At 23.5% G+C, this 21,006-nt stretch overlaps 10 protein-coding genes across 10 annotated transcripts in view, besides 5 other annotated features; 6 read left to right on the top strand and 4 right to left on the bottom strand.

Moving 5' to 3' along the window:
• Positions 1-954, top strand: part of EHI_097750 (uncharacterized protein) — a gene marked incomplete at both ends in the record, with an annotated part of 1,213 nt that extends 259 nt beyond the window's left edge. Inside the window, one exon of the mRNA XM_001913764.1 lies at positions 17-954. Coding sequence (XP_001913799.1) covers positions 17-954 — 938 coding nt within the window. The remainder of the gene's footprint in view (positions 1-16) is intronic.
• Positions 955-975: 21 nt separating this feature from the next.
• Positions 976-1,496: a repeat region.
• Positions 1,497-3,742: 2,246 nt separating this feature from the next.
• Positions 3,743-4,293: a repeat region.
• A 1,220-nt stretch (positions 4,294-5,513) lies between these two features.
• Positions 5,514-5,659: a repeat region.
• Positions 5,660-5,807: 148 nt separating this feature from the next.
• Positions 5,808-6,036: a repeat region.
• A 1,910-nt stretch (positions 6,037-7,946) lies between these two features.
• On the top strand, positions 7,947-8,621 carry EHI_097860 (uncharacterized protein; the record flags this gene model as incomplete). The annotated part of the gene is made up of 1 exon (XM_648142.1): positions 7,947-8,621. The coding sequence occupies one exon, from the start codon at positions 7,947-7,949 to the stop codon at positions 8,619-8,621; it is 675 nt and encodes a 224-aa protein (XP_653234.1).
• Positions 8,622-8,834: 213 nt separating this feature from the next.
• Positions 8,835-9,503, bottom strand: EHI_097870 (uncharacterized protein; the record flags this gene model as incomplete). The annotated part of the gene is made up of 1 exon (XM_648143.2): positions 8,835-9,503. One exon carries the CDS (start codon positions 9,501-9,503, stop codon positions 8,835-8,837), a length of 669 nt encoding a protein of 222 aa, XP_653235.2.
• Positions 9,504-10,685: 1,182 nt separating this feature from the next.
• Positions 10,686-11,360, top strand: EHI_097880 (uncharacterized protein; the record flags this gene model as incomplete). The annotated part of the gene is made up of 1 exon (XM_645955.1): positions 10,686-11,360. The coding sequence occupies one exon, from the start codon at positions 10,686-10,688 to the stop codon at positions 11,358-11,360; it is 675 nt and encodes a 224-aa protein (XP_651047.1).
• A 1,081-nt stretch (positions 11,361-12,441) lies between these two features.
• EHI_097890 (uncharacterized protein) lies at positions 12,442-13,143 on the top strand (the record flags this gene model as incomplete). The annotated part of the gene is made up of 1 exon (XM_645956.1): positions 12,442-13,143. The coding sequence occupies one exon, from the start codon at positions 12,442-12,444 to the stop codon at positions 13,141-13,143; it is 702 nt and encodes a 233-aa protein (XP_651048.1).
• Positions 13,144-13,751: 608 nt separating this feature from the next.
• EHI_097900 (cysteine protease, putative) lies at positions 13,752-15,173 on the bottom strand (the record flags this gene model as incomplete). Its single annotated transcript, XM_645957.1, has 1 exon — positions 13,752-15,173. The coding sequence occupies one exon, from the start codon at positions 15,171-15,173 to the stop codon at positions 13,752-13,754; it is 1,422 nt and encodes a 473-aa protein (XP_651049.1).
• Positions 15,174-15,718: 545 nt separating this feature from the next.
• Positions 15,719-16,463: a repeat region.
• Positions 16,464-17,163: 700 nt separating this feature from the next.
• EHI_097910 (uncharacterized protein) lies at positions 17,164-17,600 on the bottom strand (the record flags this gene model as incomplete). The annotated part of the gene is made up of 2 exons (XM_001913765.1): positions 17,164-17,324; positions 17,387-17,600. 2 exons carry the CDS (start codon positions 17,598-17,600, stop codon positions 17,164-17,166), a joined length of 375 nt encoding a protein of 124 aa, XP_001913800.1.
• Positions 17,601-17,729: 129 nt separating this feature from the next.
• EHI_097920 (uncharacterized protein) lies at positions 17,730-18,349 on the bottom strand (the record flags this gene model as incomplete). Its single annotated transcript, XM_001913766.1, has 2 exons — positions 17,730-17,949; positions 18,009-18,349. 2 exons carry the CDS (start codon positions 18,347-18,349, stop codon positions 17,730-17,732), a joined length of 561 nt encoding a protein of 186 aa, XP_001913801.1.
• Positions 18,350-18,593: 244 nt separating this feature from the next.
• On the top strand, positions 18,594-19,223 carry EHI_097930 (muT/nudix family protein; the record flags this gene model as incomplete). The annotated part of the gene is made up of 1 exon (XM_645959.1): positions 18,594-19,223. One exon carries the CDS (start codon positions 18,594-18,596, stop codon positions 19,221-19,223), a length of 630 nt encoding a protein of 209 aa, XP_651051.1.
• A 136-nt stretch (positions 19,224-19,359) lies between these two features.
• EHI_097940 (Ulp1 protease family, C-terminal catalytic domain containing protein) lies at positions 19,360-20,976 on the top strand (the record flags this gene model as incomplete). The annotated part of the gene is made up of 1 exon (XM_645960.1): positions 19,360-20,976. One exon carries the CDS (start codon positions 19,360-19,362, stop codon positions 20,974-20,976), a length of 1,617 nt encoding a protein of 538 aa, XP_651052.1.
• Positions 20,977-21,006: the final 30 nt, after the last annotated feature.

Raw genomic sequence — 21,006 nt, forward strand, 5'->3', positions numbered from 1 at the left:
AACCAAATAAAAGAAGAAATAACATATTTAATCAATAAAAATGGAATAAAAAAAGAAACAACAATAAATTCTGTTATTGAAGAACATGACATTTTAATTAGTAAATGTCATTTACATGAACCTCCTGTTCCAATTAAAGAAATTCAAATAATAGAAAATACAAATGAGTATCTTGTTATTAATAAACCATCTGGAATTCCTGTTCATCCAACTGGAAGATATAACCAAAATTGCATCATTAATATCCTTCTTAATGAATATCACTTTTCTCATTTAAAACCTGTTTATCGTTTAGACAAAAATACAAGTGGCATTCTTCTCTTTGCAAAAACTAAAATATTTGCTTCTTCCTTTCAATCAATTTTAAAAGAAAAGTCATCTGTTATTTCATCTACTTCTTCACTTCAAAAGATTTATTTAGCTAGAGTAGTTGGATATTTTCCAGACTCGATTGAAGTGAATCTTCCTTTACATTTGGTTCGTTTTGGGACAGAATCCCAAAGTTGTATTTGTGAAGATGGTATTGAAGCTAGAAGTAGTTTCAAAAGACTTTTTTTCGATAAAGACAGTAATACAAGTGTTATTGAATGTGTGCCTCATACAGGAAGAACACATCAATTAAGACTTCATCTCAAAGCAATTCATCATCCAATTGCAAATGACTCTGCTTATTTATTAAATCAAATCCATAATTACAGACAACAAGATGGAGAAATTAATCGTGAAAATAAATGGAGAGAAAAGTATGGATGGGTTTTTGATAAAGACTGTAAAGATTGTAATTTCCCTAAAGGTGATCCTATAGAAGAACAAATTTGGTTACATGCATGGAAATATTCATTTAATTCACATGATTGGATTGCTGAAATACCAGAATGGGCAGAAGTAAATTTTGACGCAAAAAGTTTTATTAAAGAATGGAAAGAACGAATTGGGATAGATGAAAGAAAATAAACAATAAGAGTAAATATAAAAATAAAAATTAGTTAATTAAGTGTTAATAGATTTTTCATATATTCTTCCTAGTTTAGCCGAGATTAATCACTGAGCTGTTTAAAAAAGAGTAATCTTTTTCTTTAACTTATCATTTATGTTTTTCTTGCAAATTGAGAAAATCACTTCTTTGTTTTATTTTTTCCTATTAATTTCTTCTCATCCTTCTTCTGCTTAATTCTTCTTTTTAACCTTTTGTTTATTTTCTGTCTTAATTTTAAACATTTTCTTTTTCCTTTTTTCTTTATTTTATGAATGAGAGAAAAGACTATTTCATTCCCATTATATTATTATGTTTAATTTTCTTTTAGTCTTACCCACACTTTAGTAGTTCCTTATATTACACCATGTAATATTCTATCATAATATCTTGCTACACCCTTTGCAACTTTACCTAATCCATTTCTAATTCAAATACACTGTCATAACCAGATAATAACAGGGAGTGTCGATGCTTGAATTTGTATTAGTGTTTGTGTGGTGTTTCATATATGTTACCTTCGGTATCTTTTCTTTTAAACAAAATAAAATACGTTGTGAAGAATATTTAAAAAGTGAAGAAAGAAGTTATTTATTTCAAATGAATATGAAATTTTTAACAATAAATAACGTTCTTCAAGTTGATAACAAATTGTCATCCTTAGTCAGTATTTAAACAACTAAACAACTAAAAATAATCAATGAGTATTAAACAAACTAAATTACTTATCCTTGGAAGTACAGGTGATGGAAAAAGTACTCTTGGTAATTTCATTTTGAAGAAGAATGTTTTTAAAGAAAGTAATGAACCAAAGTCAGAAACTAAACAAACAATTGGGTTTTACGGAGAAGGTGATAGAAAAGATGTATTTGTTATTGATACTCCTGGATTACAAGACTCAGAAGGAATGGAAAGAAAATACACGAACCAAATGGTTGACTATATCAAAGAACAAAAAGGGCTTCAAGCAATTGTCATTGTTTTGAATTTCAATCAAGACCGATTTGCACAAAACATTAAAACAATGATTAAAATAATATGTAATCATTTTAGAATACCAGACTTTTGGAAACATGTTTGTATTGTATGGAGTAATTGCTGTTGTTGTTTTCCTAAAGAAGTTCTTGAAGAAATGAAGAAACCAAAAGTAGAGAAATATCAACAAGAATTTGTGAATTTTGTCATGGAAATAACTGGGAAAACGGAAAATATTCATTTTCCAATGTATTTTGTTGATTCAAAAGGTACTTCTGGTTTCGATAATACCAATTCAGAAAATGAGATTGTAGGGATGTTGACATGGATAAGGTTATTAACACCAATTGATGTAGAAGAAGTACAAAAAGAGATCCTGTTTATCAGAGCATTAGTGAAGAAAAGGAAGTACAAGAAAAAATCATTAAACAAGAAAAGAATATCCAAACAATTGAAATTAAATATTTGAAAAGAGATAAGAGAGTTACATACACAGGAGATGTTAGTTATACTAATTGGGTAGTTGAAAAGACTGAAAATAAACAAGTTGTTCTTCCTATACAACCAATAGGAACAAGAAAAGAAACAAAGACAGAAATGCAAGAAATAGGTAGAACACAAAATTTTGTATATTATAAAGGTAGTCGTAGAAGATATATAATTTGTGGACCAAGACCAACTAAAAAACAATTGGCTAACACTACTCTTCATAAACAAGAAGAAACATTTGAAAGGGAAATAACTATGTATAACGATGGAACATCATCAGGACCATGGACTACTATTTCTACAAAAAAGTATGATGAAGTAGTTTAAAAACATTAAAGAAACTAAGTGGAGTTTTTTTAATTTATTTTCAATAAATTAATATGAACTATGATAAATTATATTGTAAATAAACAATGGTTTAAATAGAATGAATAACAATGATAAAATTAAAAGATATTCAAATAGTTTAAATCATTATTCAATTCAAAGTTATTTTATTATGAATTAAATAATAATTAATTTGTAATATTTAAGAATTGTTTATATTACTGTTTTTTATATTGGTTCATTCATTTATTTTACTTCATTAATGATAATTGGATTTCTTTTATTTATAATTTATTTGTTTTTGAATTTATCTCAAATGAATTAAATACATTTCATTTGATTATTATCATTTTATACTTATTTGATAATTTATAAAATGTATGAAATGTAATTCATATATCGTTGTAACTTATTTATATTATTATCTCTTTATTAAATTATTATATTGTGTTTATTTGATGTTTTATTCTTTATTTATTCTTCATTTTTCAAAGTATTATGATGAATTGTTATTTAATAATTCATATATTTTATTTTATCATTTCATTTTTATATTGAATGTATTGTAATTAATGTTATGAAATATATGTTTTTATTGATAGTAATTCATTTCATATTCATCATTTAAATATAATCATTGTGAATTTTGTTATTTCTTTTTAATTTCATTTTCAATTATGTATTTTCTATTTATCATTCGATTTTATTTAATTATTGAATTAAAAATATGATAATTCAATTAATTTATCTTAATTGTGGCATTATTTGTATATTATCCATTTAATTAGTGTTTTATTCTTTCTGTTTTTTATTTTCATTCATTCATAACTATTTATATTTATTTCCATTTTAAATAGTTGATATTTATTCATTGTATTCATGATATTTTATTCACATGAATAGCAACTCCACTTTTGTAATTTCATGAAAATAAACGAAAAGATAGAAGTGACATTAAGAAATAAAAAGAAATGATAAATAAAAATTAGTTAATTAAGTATTAATAGAATTTTCATCTATTCTTCCTAGCTCAGGGGAGACTAATCCCATCCCTGAGCTTATTATTAAAAAAGAGTAATCTCTTTGTTTAACCTATCATTTAGGTTTGTCTTGCAAAATGAGGAAAGCACTTCTTTGCTTTATTTTTCCTATTAAGGTTTTTTCAAACTTCTTCTGCTTATTTCTTCTTTTTAAGCCTTTGTTTGTTTTCTACCTTAATTTTAAGGAATTTCATTTTTCTTATTTTATGAATGGAAGAAGGAATCATTTTATTACTACTATATTACTTTGACTAATTTTCTTTTTAGTCTTACTTTGACTAATCTTCTTTTAGTCATACCCACACTTCAGTAGATTCTTATATTACATCCATGTAATATTCTACTGTATTCTCTTGCTGCACCCTTTGCAGCATTCCCTAATACATTCCTAATTCAAAAGCACCGTCATAACCAGATAATAACTGGGAGAGTCGAAGTATGAATTTGTACTAGGGTTTATGTGTGGTGTTTCAGACGTGCCACCTTCGATCTAAAAGAAATGATAAATAACAAATAAATGAATATAAATAAATGAATAGATGAAAATGAATAGATGAAAATGAATAGATGAAAATGAATTAAAAAGAAAAATAAGAACTTAATAATAAATAAGAAATGTAATAAAATAATAAAATAATAAAAAGAAAAACTTAAAAATAACAAAAATGGGAATAACACAATCAACATCAAATAACAAATCAAATGACAAAACAAAAGAAATAATCAAACAAATAGAAGAATGGACAGAAAGAAGAATAAATAATATACTATTTGATTCATATGTTGATGATTGGAATAAAAATACATCAGTATTTAAACAAAGAATAATGAATAAAAAACATGTAATAATTATTATTGAAGATTCAGAAGGAAATAAGTTTGGAGGATATGTTAATGAGAAAATTGATAAAGTTGATGATTATATATATGATTCCCAATCATTTTTATTTTCATTAGAATCAAAAGGAAGAATGGAAGGAATGATGAAATTTGATATTAAACAACCACAATATGCATTTTGTTTATTTAATCAATCAGATGATTGGCTGTTTGAATTTGGATATGGATTTGGTGATATTCGTGTTTATAAAGAAAATGATAAAATAATATCATATTGTTGTCAATGGTCATTTGATTATAAAGGAATTGAAAATGCACTTTGTGGACACCAATTTTTCACACCAAAACGAATCATAGTAATTGAAATGAAATGATTCAATCTTGAATAATTGAAAATGAACTAAAAAAGAATAAAAACAAAACAATGAAGAATATGAACATTTCATTTATCTGTCAATGAATGAAATGGTGAATTAAAAATGGACATAATTCAATGTTGATTTATTTAATTTCATTTAATGAAATATTCACATTCAATGATGGTGTTTTTAATAAATAAGAAAAGAAATAAGAATAAAATAGAAATAAAATAAAATGAAATAAACAAATTATTTGTATTATTTCATTGAATTAATTCATTATGAATAAAATGAATAAGAATAATAGAAATAAGAATGAAATAAGAAAGAAAGAAATGATAAAATACATCAACATATCCACGTTATTATTTCTTATTTCTTTATTTTATTTATCTTCTATTATTATTATTATTCTATTTTATTAAATGAAAATGAATGAAAAATGAAGAATGAAAAACAGAAAAAACACACAAATATTAATACAAAATCAAATAATGAAATATCAAATAACATTTGATTATGACGATGTATGTTGTGAGATAATATTTAGTCAATACTAATTAATTGTTACCTATTAATATATTATTGAAATACCTACTATAATAGTGGTAATATTTATTAATACTTATTATGGTATAATATTAGTTATTTATTATGTTGAAGTATGTTTTAATAATTAATATTATTGAAGTACTAATTAACAAAATTGCATTATATTTAATAATGATTATTATAAATAAACATATACTGATTTTATCAAAAAGTGTTTGATAAATGGTTGTTGTTAAAGAAGAAACAAAACACTATTGATATACTGTTCTTAAAATATCAATATAAAGAATGAATCGGTTTAATACACATTAAAATAATAATCAAATAAAAGATTACACGAAGAATATTTAATTTAAATGATGTTTGAAAACCAATAAAACAAAAGAAATAAAACAAGATGAACAAAATGAATCATTCATTATTCGATATGATGAAATTCTAAGCAATATACTAATCATAACTGATTTATTCTTATTCTTTTCACTTCTTCATTTATTATTCTTTACAACATTTCTACAATATTATATCACATGAATGTCATGAAAATCACAAAGAAATAATTCACACCAACAAAAAGATTTAGATGACATTATCATTAATATAATCATTATATTCATTATCATAAAATAATAACAATAACCATATTATTACTAATTATCATAATTATAAATGTCATAACATTAATTCTCATTTAAACATAATTATAATAAAAATAAAAGTAATTAGTATAACTACAAATATCATAATGCAGATAGAATGTTTAATCATTATTATTATAAGAATAAACAAGAAAAATGAAAAGATATAATAATAAAAGAAAAACCAAAAAGGAATGAAGAAAATAGAGAAAAGAAGAAGAAAAGTATATAGAAGAAGAACAAGAAATAAGATAATACCTATTAATTATTACTTCAATCAAAACAAATGTAATAAAATAAATAATTAAAGAAACGAAGAAAGTGAGAATATCGAAGATATTAAAAAAGAAATATATAAAATAAGATATTGTATCTACAAATAACATGAAAATAATTTCTGAAATATAAACATGATGAAATTAAAAGTATAAGAAGAATGTCTAATAAATCAAAAGAATTATTAATTAACAAACCCCACACCAGAAATAAAAGAATAATGAGAAATAGATATTACAACAAAGAATATGTTGTAATATTATAAAAGAAGAAATTAAACAAATAGAATAATTAAACAATATGAAGGAGAGAATAGAATGAATAAAGAAGATACAAAAATAAAATAAGAAAAAGGAAGAGAAATAAAGAAAAAGAAAATGAAGATATAGAACATCCCAATATCAATGAAACAATTAAATTAATGAAAAGGATGTGAAAGAAATAGAAAATGATAAGAAATAGAATAAAAGAATAATAAAAAAGAGAAGTAATAATATTAGAGTTATAATAATAAAAGAAAAAACATACATCCAATAAAAAGAAACAATGCATGAAAAAAACATAGTGTTAATAAAATAACAATATTTGAAACAAATAATTGTTTCTCAAGAGAATTTCTTTGTTTTATTTTAATCATAGACGGATTATAATGAAAATATCCCCATACAAATAATACTTGGAAATACAACATTAATTTACAATAGTGGTGACTCTAAATCAAAAGAAAATTATAGACAAATAAGTTGTTTGAATGTGACAATGATGATATTCATTTCTATCATTAACCTAAAATAGCACATTAATTAAAAATAAATGATGTTGAACATCAAATAAATAAGAATCAAATATGGTGTAAAGAAATATGAGATAAAAAAGAAAAGAAAAAATGAAATATTCGATGATATAAAGAAGACATATGATTTTGTGAATCATCAATTGATAATATATTCATTGAAATACTTTTAACATTAACAATGACATATATCATTTGATTTGATGTGTGTGTAGTAAATGAAGTATTAAAATATATATACATTCAATAATGTATTAGAGTATGTAAAATTAAAATGATAGATATTACAAGATGATTCTTTCTATTGTTATTTATCATTCAACAAATTATCATAGCAAATTAATATGACAAATAGTCAAAAATACTAAAAGAAAACTGAAGAACAAAAAAAGTGAATGATTTGTTTAGAATGGAAGAAATGAATAACAACAAAGAGCATTTAATATTTTTCTATTTTTCTTTAAAGTAGTAATGAATTAACTAATAAGAGTAATATAAAAACAAGACTATGTTCAAATGAGTAAGTCAATGAAAATTTATTTAGTTGAATATCGTTCTGGTGATGCTTTTCTCAAACCAAATTCAATCACATTTGATTAATTTTTGTTTATTGTCATCATTAAAGTGAATAAAAAAGAAATGAAAAGGAAAAACTAAAAAAAAAAAACGAATTAAGAAATACAAATGGAAGAACAAAAAAGCCATACCACAGTTGAATATAAAAATCAAATTAATGAAGTTCGAATATCAAATATATTAATTGGATTAGCAAGTGGGATTATTGGAATTATTCATCTTCAAGAAATTATAGTAATAATTGGAGGATATTTTACAGAACAAGCAAAAGAAATAGTATTATCAACCAAATTAGTTGGAGCGACATTAATTACATTAATGGGAGTTATTGGATTTCAAATGAAGTATCGAGGATGTTTTTTGTTATTAACAGGAATTTCATTATCATATTATTCAATATTTGTTCATGAAAATGATTTTATTTCAATGTATTGGATAAATGAACCATCATCAATTATAGATTGGATAGGTGGAATTACATGGCTTATATTTTACATTGTTGCAATATATTTATTTAACAAACCTCGTTTACTTGTATATTTAAATATGAGTTTAGTTATCTATCAAATTTCACGACTATTGCTTCACATTACACCAATTATTCGTATGAGTATAATGATGAAATTACTGTTTGGAAGTATTAATGCTATAATAGTAATTCTATCAAATATCTTTGCGTTATGGAATTTCTATCCTTCAATGAGAAGATACAAAAAGGAGAAAGAAAAGAAAGAAAAGAAAGAAGATAAAGAAGATAAAGAAGAGAAAAAGAAAGAAGATTAAGTCAATTAAACAATTTCATGTTTTACTTTTATGTTTATCTTTTAAACTTATTGATTGTCAAATGTATTTGAATAAAATGATTAAAGTATTTATTTGAATCATTTAATTAATTTATATAAAAGAAATATGAATTGAATAAATGAATATTTTTTATTTTATTAATTGAATTTCTTTAGTCAATTGAAGATAATTAATAAAAAAAAAAGGTTTAAATTAAAATGTGAGAAGAGGTTCATACAAATATGAAAATATCTTTTCACTTCCTCGAATAACAGTACCATATGATCCACAAATAGTCATACTTACTTTAACTGATGTAAGTGTTATTTTAGGATATGTATATTTCTCAAGTTTTGTTAAATCTTCACTATCACTATAAACTAATGTAACGTGTGGATCAAATCCTTCAAAAACATTTGGTGATCCATAACTATCACAATACTTCTTCTTTTTATTCTTTTCTTCTTCTGGAAGAGTATCAACCCAACTTGGACATGTATAATTCGTATCTCTAAATGGTGAAGTAAAAAGGGTAATTTGATCTGAAAGTTTTTGAAGACATGGTGTATTTGTTGCTCGGAACATAAAATATTTTCCACTTGCATATGGTTTATCCATATTAATAATACATCCTCGTAAGTCTTTAACTGCCTCGGCAATCTTTTCTACAACAATTGGAATACTTGTTTCTTGAAATTTAGTAAGATATAATGTTATATGTGGTGCACATTTTGTAAAGTCAATTTGATTAGTAATTGATGCTTCTTGTGTAATATTTTTTGCAAACTTTATAAATTTATTTTCATCTTCTTTTGAAAATCTAATATTGATATTAAAATCTACTCCAACAGATAATCCGATGAATAAAAACAGAATTATCATTATTTATATTTTATAGTTTTTCTTTTTTTTATTTCTTTCTTCTTTTTTATTTTTCTTATTTCTTTTTCTTCAATCTTTCTATCTTCCATCATTCCTATTTCTTTTATTTAATTCTTCTCTTCATTATTCTATCTTCTTTTTTCTTTTTTTTTTCTTTAAATGATTCAAAGTTCAATTCATGATATAATTACTTCATTTTAGAATATTATTTTTCTCATTGAATTGTTCAAAAGTAACACAAAACCAAAACTCTTATTTTGAAAAAGTTTATTCAAATGACTCTAAATTTTGTAGATTCTATTCTTCTTAAATATTTCTTTTTATGTCTTTTTATTTCTTTTTCTCTTTTATCTTCTTTTATTCTTATTTATCTCGTTATTGATTCTTTTATTCTCTTTAACTCTCTCAATCTTTTTTTCTTTTCTCTATCCTTCTTTAATAATTTCAATTACTTATAATCTTTCTTCTTTTGACATTCTCTTCTTATTACTTTCATTGATTTACATTTTCTTTATTCCTATTTTTCTCATTATTTAATCAGTTTCACTCTTTTAATCCACAATGAAACATAACACTATTTTATTTTAAATTGAATCTTTTTCTTTACTTTAACCTGTGATGGTTAGCATATTGAAATGAGTTAGGTTTTCATTTTCTGTTACTTTTTAATTTACACAATTATTTTGTAACTTTATTGAATAAATTAAAACCAACACCATTCTTTCTTCCTTTTATAAATATATTAACTGCTTTTTAATAAAAATAACAAGACTTAGATATGAGAAATATAAGAATTTTCATTTATTTCAATAAAAAAAATATTTTTTTTGATTTGATTATTCTATTACTCTTTTTTTTTCCAAATTTAAGTTAAGAAAGGGAGTAAGGTTAAATGGAGAAGTGATGTTGCTGATTAAAGGAAAAGAATAAATACTGAAAGTAAAAAAACATTTATGAAATAATAACAGAAATATATTTAATGATAAAAACAGAAATAATTAAATAAAAAATGAAATAAAAATTCTACAATAATAAATAAATAGATTAATATAGTTAATTGAACTATATAAATAATTTTTTTGTTATTTATCATAAATATTAATTATAAAAGTCTACAAATAGTTTCTCGTTATAATTTTAAGTACTATTTATTAAAGTCAGTTAATTTTTAGTTCATTATTGATGAGCCTTTTCCAACCACCAGCCTTTCTTGACCAATATCTTTCTATGCCTATTGTGAATATAGCCATCTATTTATCTTCCTCTTTTTACAATCAATTAATAACTTCAGATGTGTTTAACAAATTAAGACCTTATTCATATTTTTTAAGTCCATTATATGCAACAATATCAAGCAACCTTATGTTATTATACTTTGGACAAATTGGAAATTCTCTTGATACAAAAATATATGTTTTATTAAGTCATTTTCTTATTGGATTTATTATTCTTAATGCCAATATGAATTCTAAATCCTTTAGACTTCTTTCAGGTATTAGTATAATTTTCTTTAATACATCAGGAATTTTAGGTTATTATTCTAAAGGATTTAATCAATATGGAATAGTTGGTGCATTTATTTTTTCCTATTTGGCATGTGTTTTAATATCATATGTTTACTTGTATATCGTCGTTTATTTCTGGCAAAAGCATACTATTAAGATTTACGCTAATCCAAAAACACTCCTCCAAAATACTATTACTTTCTCAATAATTTTTGTTATTGTCGCAATTCTTCATAACGCTCAATTCCCACATATTTATCTTATTACTCTTGGATTCTATACATTGATTTATCTTGACGATAATCTTTGGCATAAACTCCCAGAACTTTATTCAAAAGCTAAATTAGATTGAAATACAATTAATTTAAAGTGGTTTTTGATAAGTTTATTTAAGTATTGAAAAATAACTTGGAAAATTCAATTCATTTTATTTTCATTTATTTAATAATTTATTTTTCTTTTCTACAAAAAGAATAACAAAGTACTAAATATATGTTATGTTAACTTATACTAACCATCAGTTTTGTATTGACTATGTTAATATTCTAATTTGTTTAAACAATGTAACCAAAATTTGAATGCATTGTATTTATTTATTCACTTGTATAAGAAAGTATAATAACGTTGTTAGTTTGGAGTATTAGGTGTTGTAAAAAAAATAAGAGTTAGTGAGACAGAATAATATAATAATTATAATTTAAATATAAAATAAATTTATATTTTTAGTATCACTAATAACTTCTTTTCTTTTCTTCTGTTTATTTCAGTTTAGTTTTTATTATTATTATCTCTTGTTTTGGTATAAAATAATCTATATAAGAATCTGTTGGGTATATAAATTGATGATAAATTTGATAATAGTTTTAATGTTATAATATCTCAAATAATGAAAATAGGAAAGAATAAAAAATATCATAAATTTAATTTTTTTTAATTTACTCGATTGGATAGTAATTTAATAACAAAAATACAAACAGACAACATAACATTTCTAACCAATTTCTCTTCATATGTCAAAGATAAGTTATATAAATAAATTATCAGAAATATAATAATAAAACAAGTCAGTCTATTAAAAAAATAAGAAAAATAGATATGTCATTTTTATTCTTTTAAAAGAGGGTTGAATTTGTAAGATAATTCCTGACTCAAATTTATTTAATAAATTATAATTAAAGGAATGATAAAATTCGATTGTTAAAGAAATATAAATATATATAAGTGTTACTAAAAAAAATTTAGTATTTTTATTATTAGTAATAAATCAAATTATTTTCTTTAATTTGTGTCATAATTATACATTTTTTTCGTTCCAAGTGAAAAAAAAAATCGGTTTTATTTATTTATAGAAAGTAATTAAATCAAATTTTCATGTCTTTCTATATTTAAAAAGGGTTTGAACTAAGATAGAAAGAGTCTATATATTCAAGAAGATGTCTTTAATAATATTTATTGCATTAATTGCATTTTCTTTATCTTCTGAATCATCAGGAACAATAATTTATCATCGATATGATGATGGAAGTTACCAATATATTGAAGAAGATCATTGTTATCTTTTATTTATACCATTTGAATATAATGGTCATACTTGTTATTCTTATAAGATAGTTAAGAATGGTGATGATTATGAAGAAAGAGATTATTATTCTACAAATTGTACAAAGAGTGAATATAGTACAAATGATAATGGTGATAAAGTTGTTGTTGTAAAAACAGATAATACTGATTCTTATTATTCATTTACAGACTCAAAATTTGATGACTTTTTTGTGAATATTGTCTTTACATTTACTCCAGATTGTGTTGATTATAATCAACATGTATCAAATAATTATAGAGAACCTGGGTCTTGTTATGATCATGTTGATTTACAAGATGATATAGATAATACTGTTTCTTATAAAGTAATTACTACTGATGAAGAAAATGTTGGAAAAGCTGTTGTTAGATTAAAGTATGAAGGACGTGGTTGTTCAGGAAATCCAACAGCAAGAACCATTGTTCCCTGTGATAAGTGCAATCAATTAACAGCTCAAGATTATAGTGCTTATGCTATAGCCCTTTGTTCCTTTGACTCAGGTGCTAGTCTTACAATGATGTTACTCTTAGCTACTGTTATGCTTCTTTTGTAAGAATTAAATTAATAATTTTTTATTTATACTCTTTTTTTCCAGTACAAAAGTATTTTTTTATAGATTTTATTATAAAATACTGGTAATTTTTATGAATAAACCTGTTTTTTTTTATCCTCTGTTTTTTCTTTTTGTTATTATCTTATTTTTTAAATAATGAATAAATTATGAAAAATGAATGAAAGAATCAAGTTTGTCATTTTAAGATAATTAAATATAATGGTTAGATTTTTAACTTAATTATTTGTTTATTCATGAAAAAGTTTTTTTAAATTAATAACATAAAACCAACAAACAAAGACAACAATTTAATTTAGTAATGTTTGAATTACTTTTATAATTATTTCAATGTTATGATTTTTATAAAATAAAAATATAGCTGAACAATAATGAATAAATAAGTGTTTTAATGAATTAAATAAATCAATTTTATGAAAAATAATTTAAACTTCTTGGTAAAAATACAGAAAAAAAATATTGAATAATAAATTAAATGAAAATCATAAGCAGTTAAAAGTTTAAAAGAATAATTTTAACAAAAAGAAATAATAGTCTCATTCTGATTAAATAAAATTAATTTAAAATAAGGTTTATAACCATCAATTAAATCAAATAAGAAGAACAATCAAAGAAATAATTGAAAAAATAACAAGACTATTAACAGAGTCTTCTGCTGGTGGGTCTTCAAGACGATCAGGGTCAGGATTAGGTTCTTCTGGTGCAACAGCATCTTCTGGAATTGAAGGATAAGAATTATCTAAACACATACCACGACTATCCATGGTAGTTCCTTCTTTACATTCAGAGCATACCAAAGTTTTGCTATTACAAGAGGCACAATTTCTATCAAGAATACAATTTCCAGCATAAATAATATAATTTGATGGACTATAATTTTCAACTATTTCACCTATACCACATAATGGTGTTTCAGTAGATATTTTCATATATCCATCATCATATTCTCCCCACTTACCCCAAGAATTTCTCATAATTAAATATTCTTCTCCATCTTCAACACCATATCCAACTATAATAACTTGATGATCAATTCCCATTTTATTAATATTACATGTACTTGGGAATTTGAAAATACCTCCTTGATAGTTAGCCATTTTAATAGCATTATTAGTTTGATTTACATCAACTAAAATAGAAACAGAAATTGGTCCATAGTGATGGAGAATCTTTTTAATAATAGTTACTTTTTGTGAATGAGAGTAAGTATTATCCATTCCAAATACAGTAATTTTTTGTGTTCTTAAATGAATAGCAACATTTGGGTTTTGGTCTCCTCTATTTCTACAACCATTTATATCATTTTCTGATGTATGAATATCAACATATGGATATTCATATTCTGTAGAAAATGTAGGTTGAGTTAATAACATCATTTTAGTATTTCCACCACAACATCTTCTAACGTAAAAATTATTTTTTTGATCTATCCATCGTTGGGCTGTAAAGTTTTTAATTACAATATTAGATTGATTTCCTACATTATAATAATATGATAAATTGGCATATAAATATTGTCCAAGGTTTGCTGTTGATGCTGCATAACAAGAACCACAACTTCCTTGATCATATGGTGTTAAACACAAATTTACTTTTGGGTGGTCAGTATTATTTACAACATAATCACCACAGTATGATAACGACTCTGGTAAATCATCAGATTCTGGTAGTATTGGTGGGTATGCTCCTCCATCAATTATAACATCATTTTCTTTTGTTTTACTTGCCAAATCATTCAGATTACGACTTAATCCATATTCCATGGGAAGTTTATCTGTTCTTGAAGTAATACCAAAATGAGCATCTCTTTCATTTGTTCTTTCAGCATTCCACTTTCTAATATTTGCACAGTTCTTCTTAAACAATGCAAACCTTGTTAACTTTTGAGATGGAGTCTCATATCTTTTTTGAAATGTTGACATAAATTCTTTGAATAAAGTAATGTCATCTTTATTCATATCAAACTCAGCTAATGCTAAGTTTATTATAAAAAATATAACAAAGAATATCATGAAATATATGATTATAAGTTGTGATTATATGCTAACTGCAAAGAAATTTTTAGAAGGTTATTTATTTACTCATTTGGTAATAACGAATATTTTATCATTTCTAAGGGTTGTGCATGAAATTATTAAAAAATTATTTTGTCTATAACTCATATTCTTCTTTTTCTTCAATAAATAAACCTAAATAAATAACTAAGAATAGTCAAATATAATTAATATTAATATACTCTATTATTTTTTATGTATTGTAAACTAACAATAATTCTATTAAAGGCACTTTCTCATAAAACATGGCAATTTCAGTGTAATACTCCCTAATCCATATAATTTATTTTAAGTAATAAGGAAAAAAATGAGCAATAACTTCTTGTAAATTTTTATTTATTTGACAAAGGAGATAAAAATAATACATTCTTTATCTACATTTTTGAAAAAAATCTAATGTAACATTCTTTTATAATAATTTTTTTTGGATAAAATTCTTACTTTATTGGATTTTTTTTTCTATTCCTAAAAAAAGAAAAACTATTTTTGGTATAGTTTCAAAATAAAAAGCAATTAATTAAGTATTAATAGAAATAGTTTCTATTGTTAATGGCTTAGAGGAGACTAATCCCGTCCCTTCGTCTTCTTCTTCTTGTATTTTGACTCACTATATTTGATTGTGATTGAAGCAGTATTCCATAACATCTATCATGTTTTGTATTCCATTGTTTTTAATTTCTTTTTCGATGTCAATGTCAATTTTTAATTCTTTAATTAATCCAATACTTTCTTTATTTATTAATCCATTTATTGAGATTACTACTGGAATTATTTTGACATCTTTTAATTTTTCTATTTTCATTAGAATATTCTTTAATTCATTATACTTATTTCTTTTCTTCCAGTATTCTCAATTAATATTGTGATCAGCAACAATATTCATATCAAATAATAGACTAGTTTTATTCTTTTTATCTAATACATATATGTCTGGTATTTTATGATATTGTCCATCACTTTTATGCATTATTTGTTTGTTCCATATCATTGTGATGTCTTTATACTGTAACACTGTTTCATATGGATGTTTTTTATATTGTTTATTTCCTGTATATTTTCTTATTAATCCCTCCCATATTATAATGCCTATATGGTCATGTTTTTCCATTTGTGATTTTTATGACCAATACAAGATAGTAGAATGTGTTCTACTGTTGCTATCTTGTCTTTACAAAGTGGGCAGTATTTCAATCTTTCATTTTTCATTATTTTTGATTTTCTATACCCACAAAATATTGCACCATCTTGAAGAAATAATCCAATAAATAAATAAATCAAAATAAATAAGTACAGACTGTTGTTAAATAATGCAGATTAAATAATATTTAATTCATAATAAAATAAAATAATTTTTATTTACCAAAAATGTAATAAATTATTTGAGTATGACTTATTTATTAAGAAGAATCTAACTATATTAAACTATATGTTTTTTCAAGTAATTTTCTAGTTTTTTATAATTATTTAGAAGATTATTTAAAAATAAATTTATTTTTTGAGAATGGGTTATTCCTTATTTTATTCTCTTCTCCATTTTATTCTCTTCTCCACTTTATTCCTCTCCACTGAGTTTGTCAGTTGGTTATAACTATTAAAACTCATTCTTTAAGTTAATTTATTAAAATAAAACTCTTTTTGAAAAAGAATGAAATAAGTGTTTTTATTGTTCTATTAATTAGAAGTTTAAAACGAATTACCTCAAAAAGAATAATAAGTTTAATAAACTTATTAATGAGTTAGAATAAAATATATAAAAATATGATAAAAAACTATTTTATTTCACAAACACTCATAAATGTTTGCTTTCATATTGTTTTGTTAAACAATATTATATATGAATAATGTTATTGATAACTAATTATTAATTACATTCGTCATTACTTCTTCATTACTTCATTGATTTATTAATAATTGAAACCTATTTCAATATTAGAAAATGAAGTTATTATTACTTTTTTAATGCTTGTTGAGCTAATTTTCTTTCAATTGCTCGGAACGATGCTTCAATCATTTTTGTTTGTTCGTCTAATTGTCCCACAGTTAATTCAATACCATCTAAAGTTGTCTCCAATTGATCTACATATTTTCTGTATTCTTCTAATTCATTATCTACATGTCTATTAAAATTCTATTTTTCATTTAAATGTTTATTAATTTACGTAGTAACAAACAGCTTTGTTCAATCAATTCTACACTCTTAGAATTACTGGCAACAATATCTGATATTTTTTCTACTTTTTTACTTGCTTCGTTATTAACAGCAGTATAAAATTTAAAATCTTGTCTAGCCATGTTTAGTTCATTGTTCATTAATTTAGAAATATCTTCAACAACTCTTTGGGCAGAATCATTAAGAAGTTCATCATTACTTTTCTGTTGTTGCATTTTACTCTTTCTCAGTTTTTTAAGTTGGTTTTTCTTTTTTAATTGATATTTTTAATTTTATTATAAATTTAATAAACCTAAACTAGGATTATAAAAAATAAATTAACTTTTTTATAGACAATGAGTATTTCATTGCTGATTGTTTGGTGGGTCAGATTGAGGTAGTTCTAGTTTTGTAGACTCAATAATTTCAACTCGAGAATAAAGATGACATATCTCACATACAAAAACAAATTCTTTCCCTTCTCCAACAACATACAACAAATCCCAGTCTTTTGCTATTTTAAAGAAAATACGGTCTTTAGTATATTTAAATTCAACAAAATCTCCTGATTGTAATGCTGGTCTTCTATTTTATTTAATATTATTTTTAATTAGAAAAAACAGTCTTAAAAAATGAAAACAAACTTATAATGAGTTACTTGACCATTCATAACAACATCATTTTCTGACATTCCACATCCATATACTCCTTTTAAATTAACTATTCCATTACTCGTTGCACTTGCTTGGTCTGCTGCTGTTTTTTCCATAAGACCAACAAAACAATATTCTTGACTTGGTAAAATCTTTACTTTGATTTGAGTAATCGGAACTTTACCAATACAACACGATGTACAGCCATGGTCTTTAAATTGTTGAATTACATTTCCTTCGACTTTAATAGATGAGTTGTACTTCCAATCTGGGTTACGCTGTAGTGATAAATCAGGTAAATTAAGTTTTGGTTTTGAGCCACCACAACCCATTAAAAAAAGTTTCTTTTCTGATTTACAAGTTTTAGGCAGAAAAAAAAAATATTTACGACAATCCTCCAAATTTGGTTTTTTATTTCCTGTTTATACAACTTTATTTAAATAAATGCCTCTTCTTTTCTGAAAAGAAATCTACAACAATTAATATTTTAATTTTTTGTTTTGTAACATAAAAATGACGTGTCACTTCGTTTAACATAAAAGAGAAGAACTAAATACTAAAAAAAAGATTTAAAAAATGAGTAGTGAAGAAAGTCAACAACAATTTTATGTTACAAAACATAATGTTTTACATGATGGGAAATTTATGTCATTTGAATTATTGGAATATAACACACCAAAAGGAATTCGTAAATGGGAATGTATTTCCAGAAAATCAAAAAAATTATCAGGATTAGATGTTGATGCTGTAGAATTAGTCCCTATAATTTATTATCCAATTAGTAAGAAACCAACATCATTAGTTTTTATTAGAGAATTTAGAGTACCAGTTAATACTATGGTATGGCAACTTGCTGCTGGATTAATTGATCCAAATGAAACTGTTGAATTTTCAGCAAAAAGAGAATTAAAAGAAGAAACAGGGTATGTTGCTGAAAAGGTATTAAAAGTTAGTAAAAGAGTTGCAGCTGCACCAGCTGAAAGTGATACTTATGTTCAATATGTTTCATTGTTAATTAATGGTGATGCTCCAGAAAATCAAAATCCAAAACAAGAGCTTGGATCATCAGAAGATATTACAGTTCATGTTGTTCCATTAAAAGAAGTTGAAGATTTCTTAAGTAAAAGGTCAGAAGCAGGAGAAACTGTTGAAGCCCGTTTATTCTGTTTTGCATGTAGTTCATATATTATGAATTATAGTGAATAAAAAAGTTCCAATACCATTATTAATATTTTATTTGTTTTTTTGTGACTTGAAGATATAGTAAAAGTTATAATTTCTTAATTATAAATTATAATAAATAATGAAAAAAAAAACTGAGATTACTATAACGTAATAATTAATGAATAAGCCCTTTCCTATTACACCAAACACTGTTCCAAAAAGATCAATAAAACATAAAACAGTTAGTGTAAAAACAAATGTATGTCTTGGGTTTAAAGAAAATTTACTAATTGAAGCAACTCATCTTTCTCTTCAAGCTAATAAGATTAAAATTGATATAAAAGGAAGAAAGCCATTTAAATTTGAAAAAAGAGAGCTTAAAAGTGTTGCATATCAAAACTTACTTGAACCTGACAATTTTATTATTCTTGAATTACAATTTACAGAAACATTTGTTTTTCTTATTAATTTAAATCCACCACTAACATTAAAACAAATATTAGATGTTATTCAAGCAAAACAACCATTTGTTGGTAACATTAATATCAAAAAAAAATCCTTTAAAGATCAAATAAGAATTTGGAGTAATGTTGGATGTTATATTAAAAAATGTGTTGAATCTAAAAAAATAAATGAAATGAAACAAAAAGAAAAAGATATAGAAAATACATTACAACCTTCAGACAATACTAATTTAATATCTTCTCAACAAGAAATAGAAAATTTAGAAAGTATTAAAGGAAAAAATAAAATAAATGATGCTTGGACTAAAATATTTGAAGAACAAGACATTCATACAGTTCAAAGACAAGAAAGAAATAATGACTTCCAACCAATAGCTAAAAGAAAAAATTTAAAAGATGAAAAAAAAGAAATAGAAGAAGAAATTGATTTAGAAAAAGATGATGAAATAGAACCAATAAAAAAGAAAAAAGAACAAGCTGCAATAGATTTAGAGAAAGATGATTTTATAGAAAAAGAAAAACCAATTATTTTAGAAGATGATGGAAATTCAATAAAAGATACTGAAGTATATTTTTATGAAAGTGATGGAAAAGATTATACATTAGAAATGAATGATTTAGATGTATTAAATAGTTTAGAAATGATTAATGATGGAATTATAGATTTTTATATGAAATATATTGAAGATAAAGAAATGGATCAAACATATAAAGGAAAAATGTTATTTATGAGTCCATTTTTTTTAAATAAATTACAGTCATATTTTAGTTTACAAGAATACCAATTAGAACATCATAATATTAAAAAAGAAGAATTACTTGAAAAATGGAAACAATTTCAATCATGGTTAAAAGGAAAAAATATATTTGAATATAATTATATTTTTCTTCCTTTTCATCAAAATTCACACTTTTCTTTAATTATTATTTGTTTTGATAAAACTTCAGGATTTTCAGATTTAAATGAAGTTGATACAAAACAAAGTCTTGTTGAAGCACCATGTTATATTTTAATAGATTCACTTCATTCAGAATTTATGGAAGATAGATTAAAAACAGAAATGAATTTATTTATTGAAGAAGAATATTTTAAAAATTATAAAGAATGTATAGATGCATCAGAAATAATGAAAGAATATAAAATTAATACAGTTAAACAAAAGAATTGGGTTGATTGTGGATGTTACATGTTATATTATATTAGAAAAATAGCAAGTCAACCAAAACGTACATTAAAAGAATATCAAAATGTTTTTAATGAAAAAGAAGCAGAAGAAGAAAGAAAAAGGATTAGTCAAATTATTTCAGGTTTAAATAAAAAACAGATTTAAATAGAAAATAGTGATTTAGTATTAATTGAT

Source organism: Entamoeba histolytica, genomic scaffold (assembly GCF_000208925.1).
Source record: "Entamoeba histolytica HM-1:IMSS scf_1104750517781 genomic scaffold, whole genome shotgun sequence".
NCBI lineage: Eukaryota > Evosea > Mastigamoebida > Endamoebidae > Entamoeba > Entamoeba histolytica.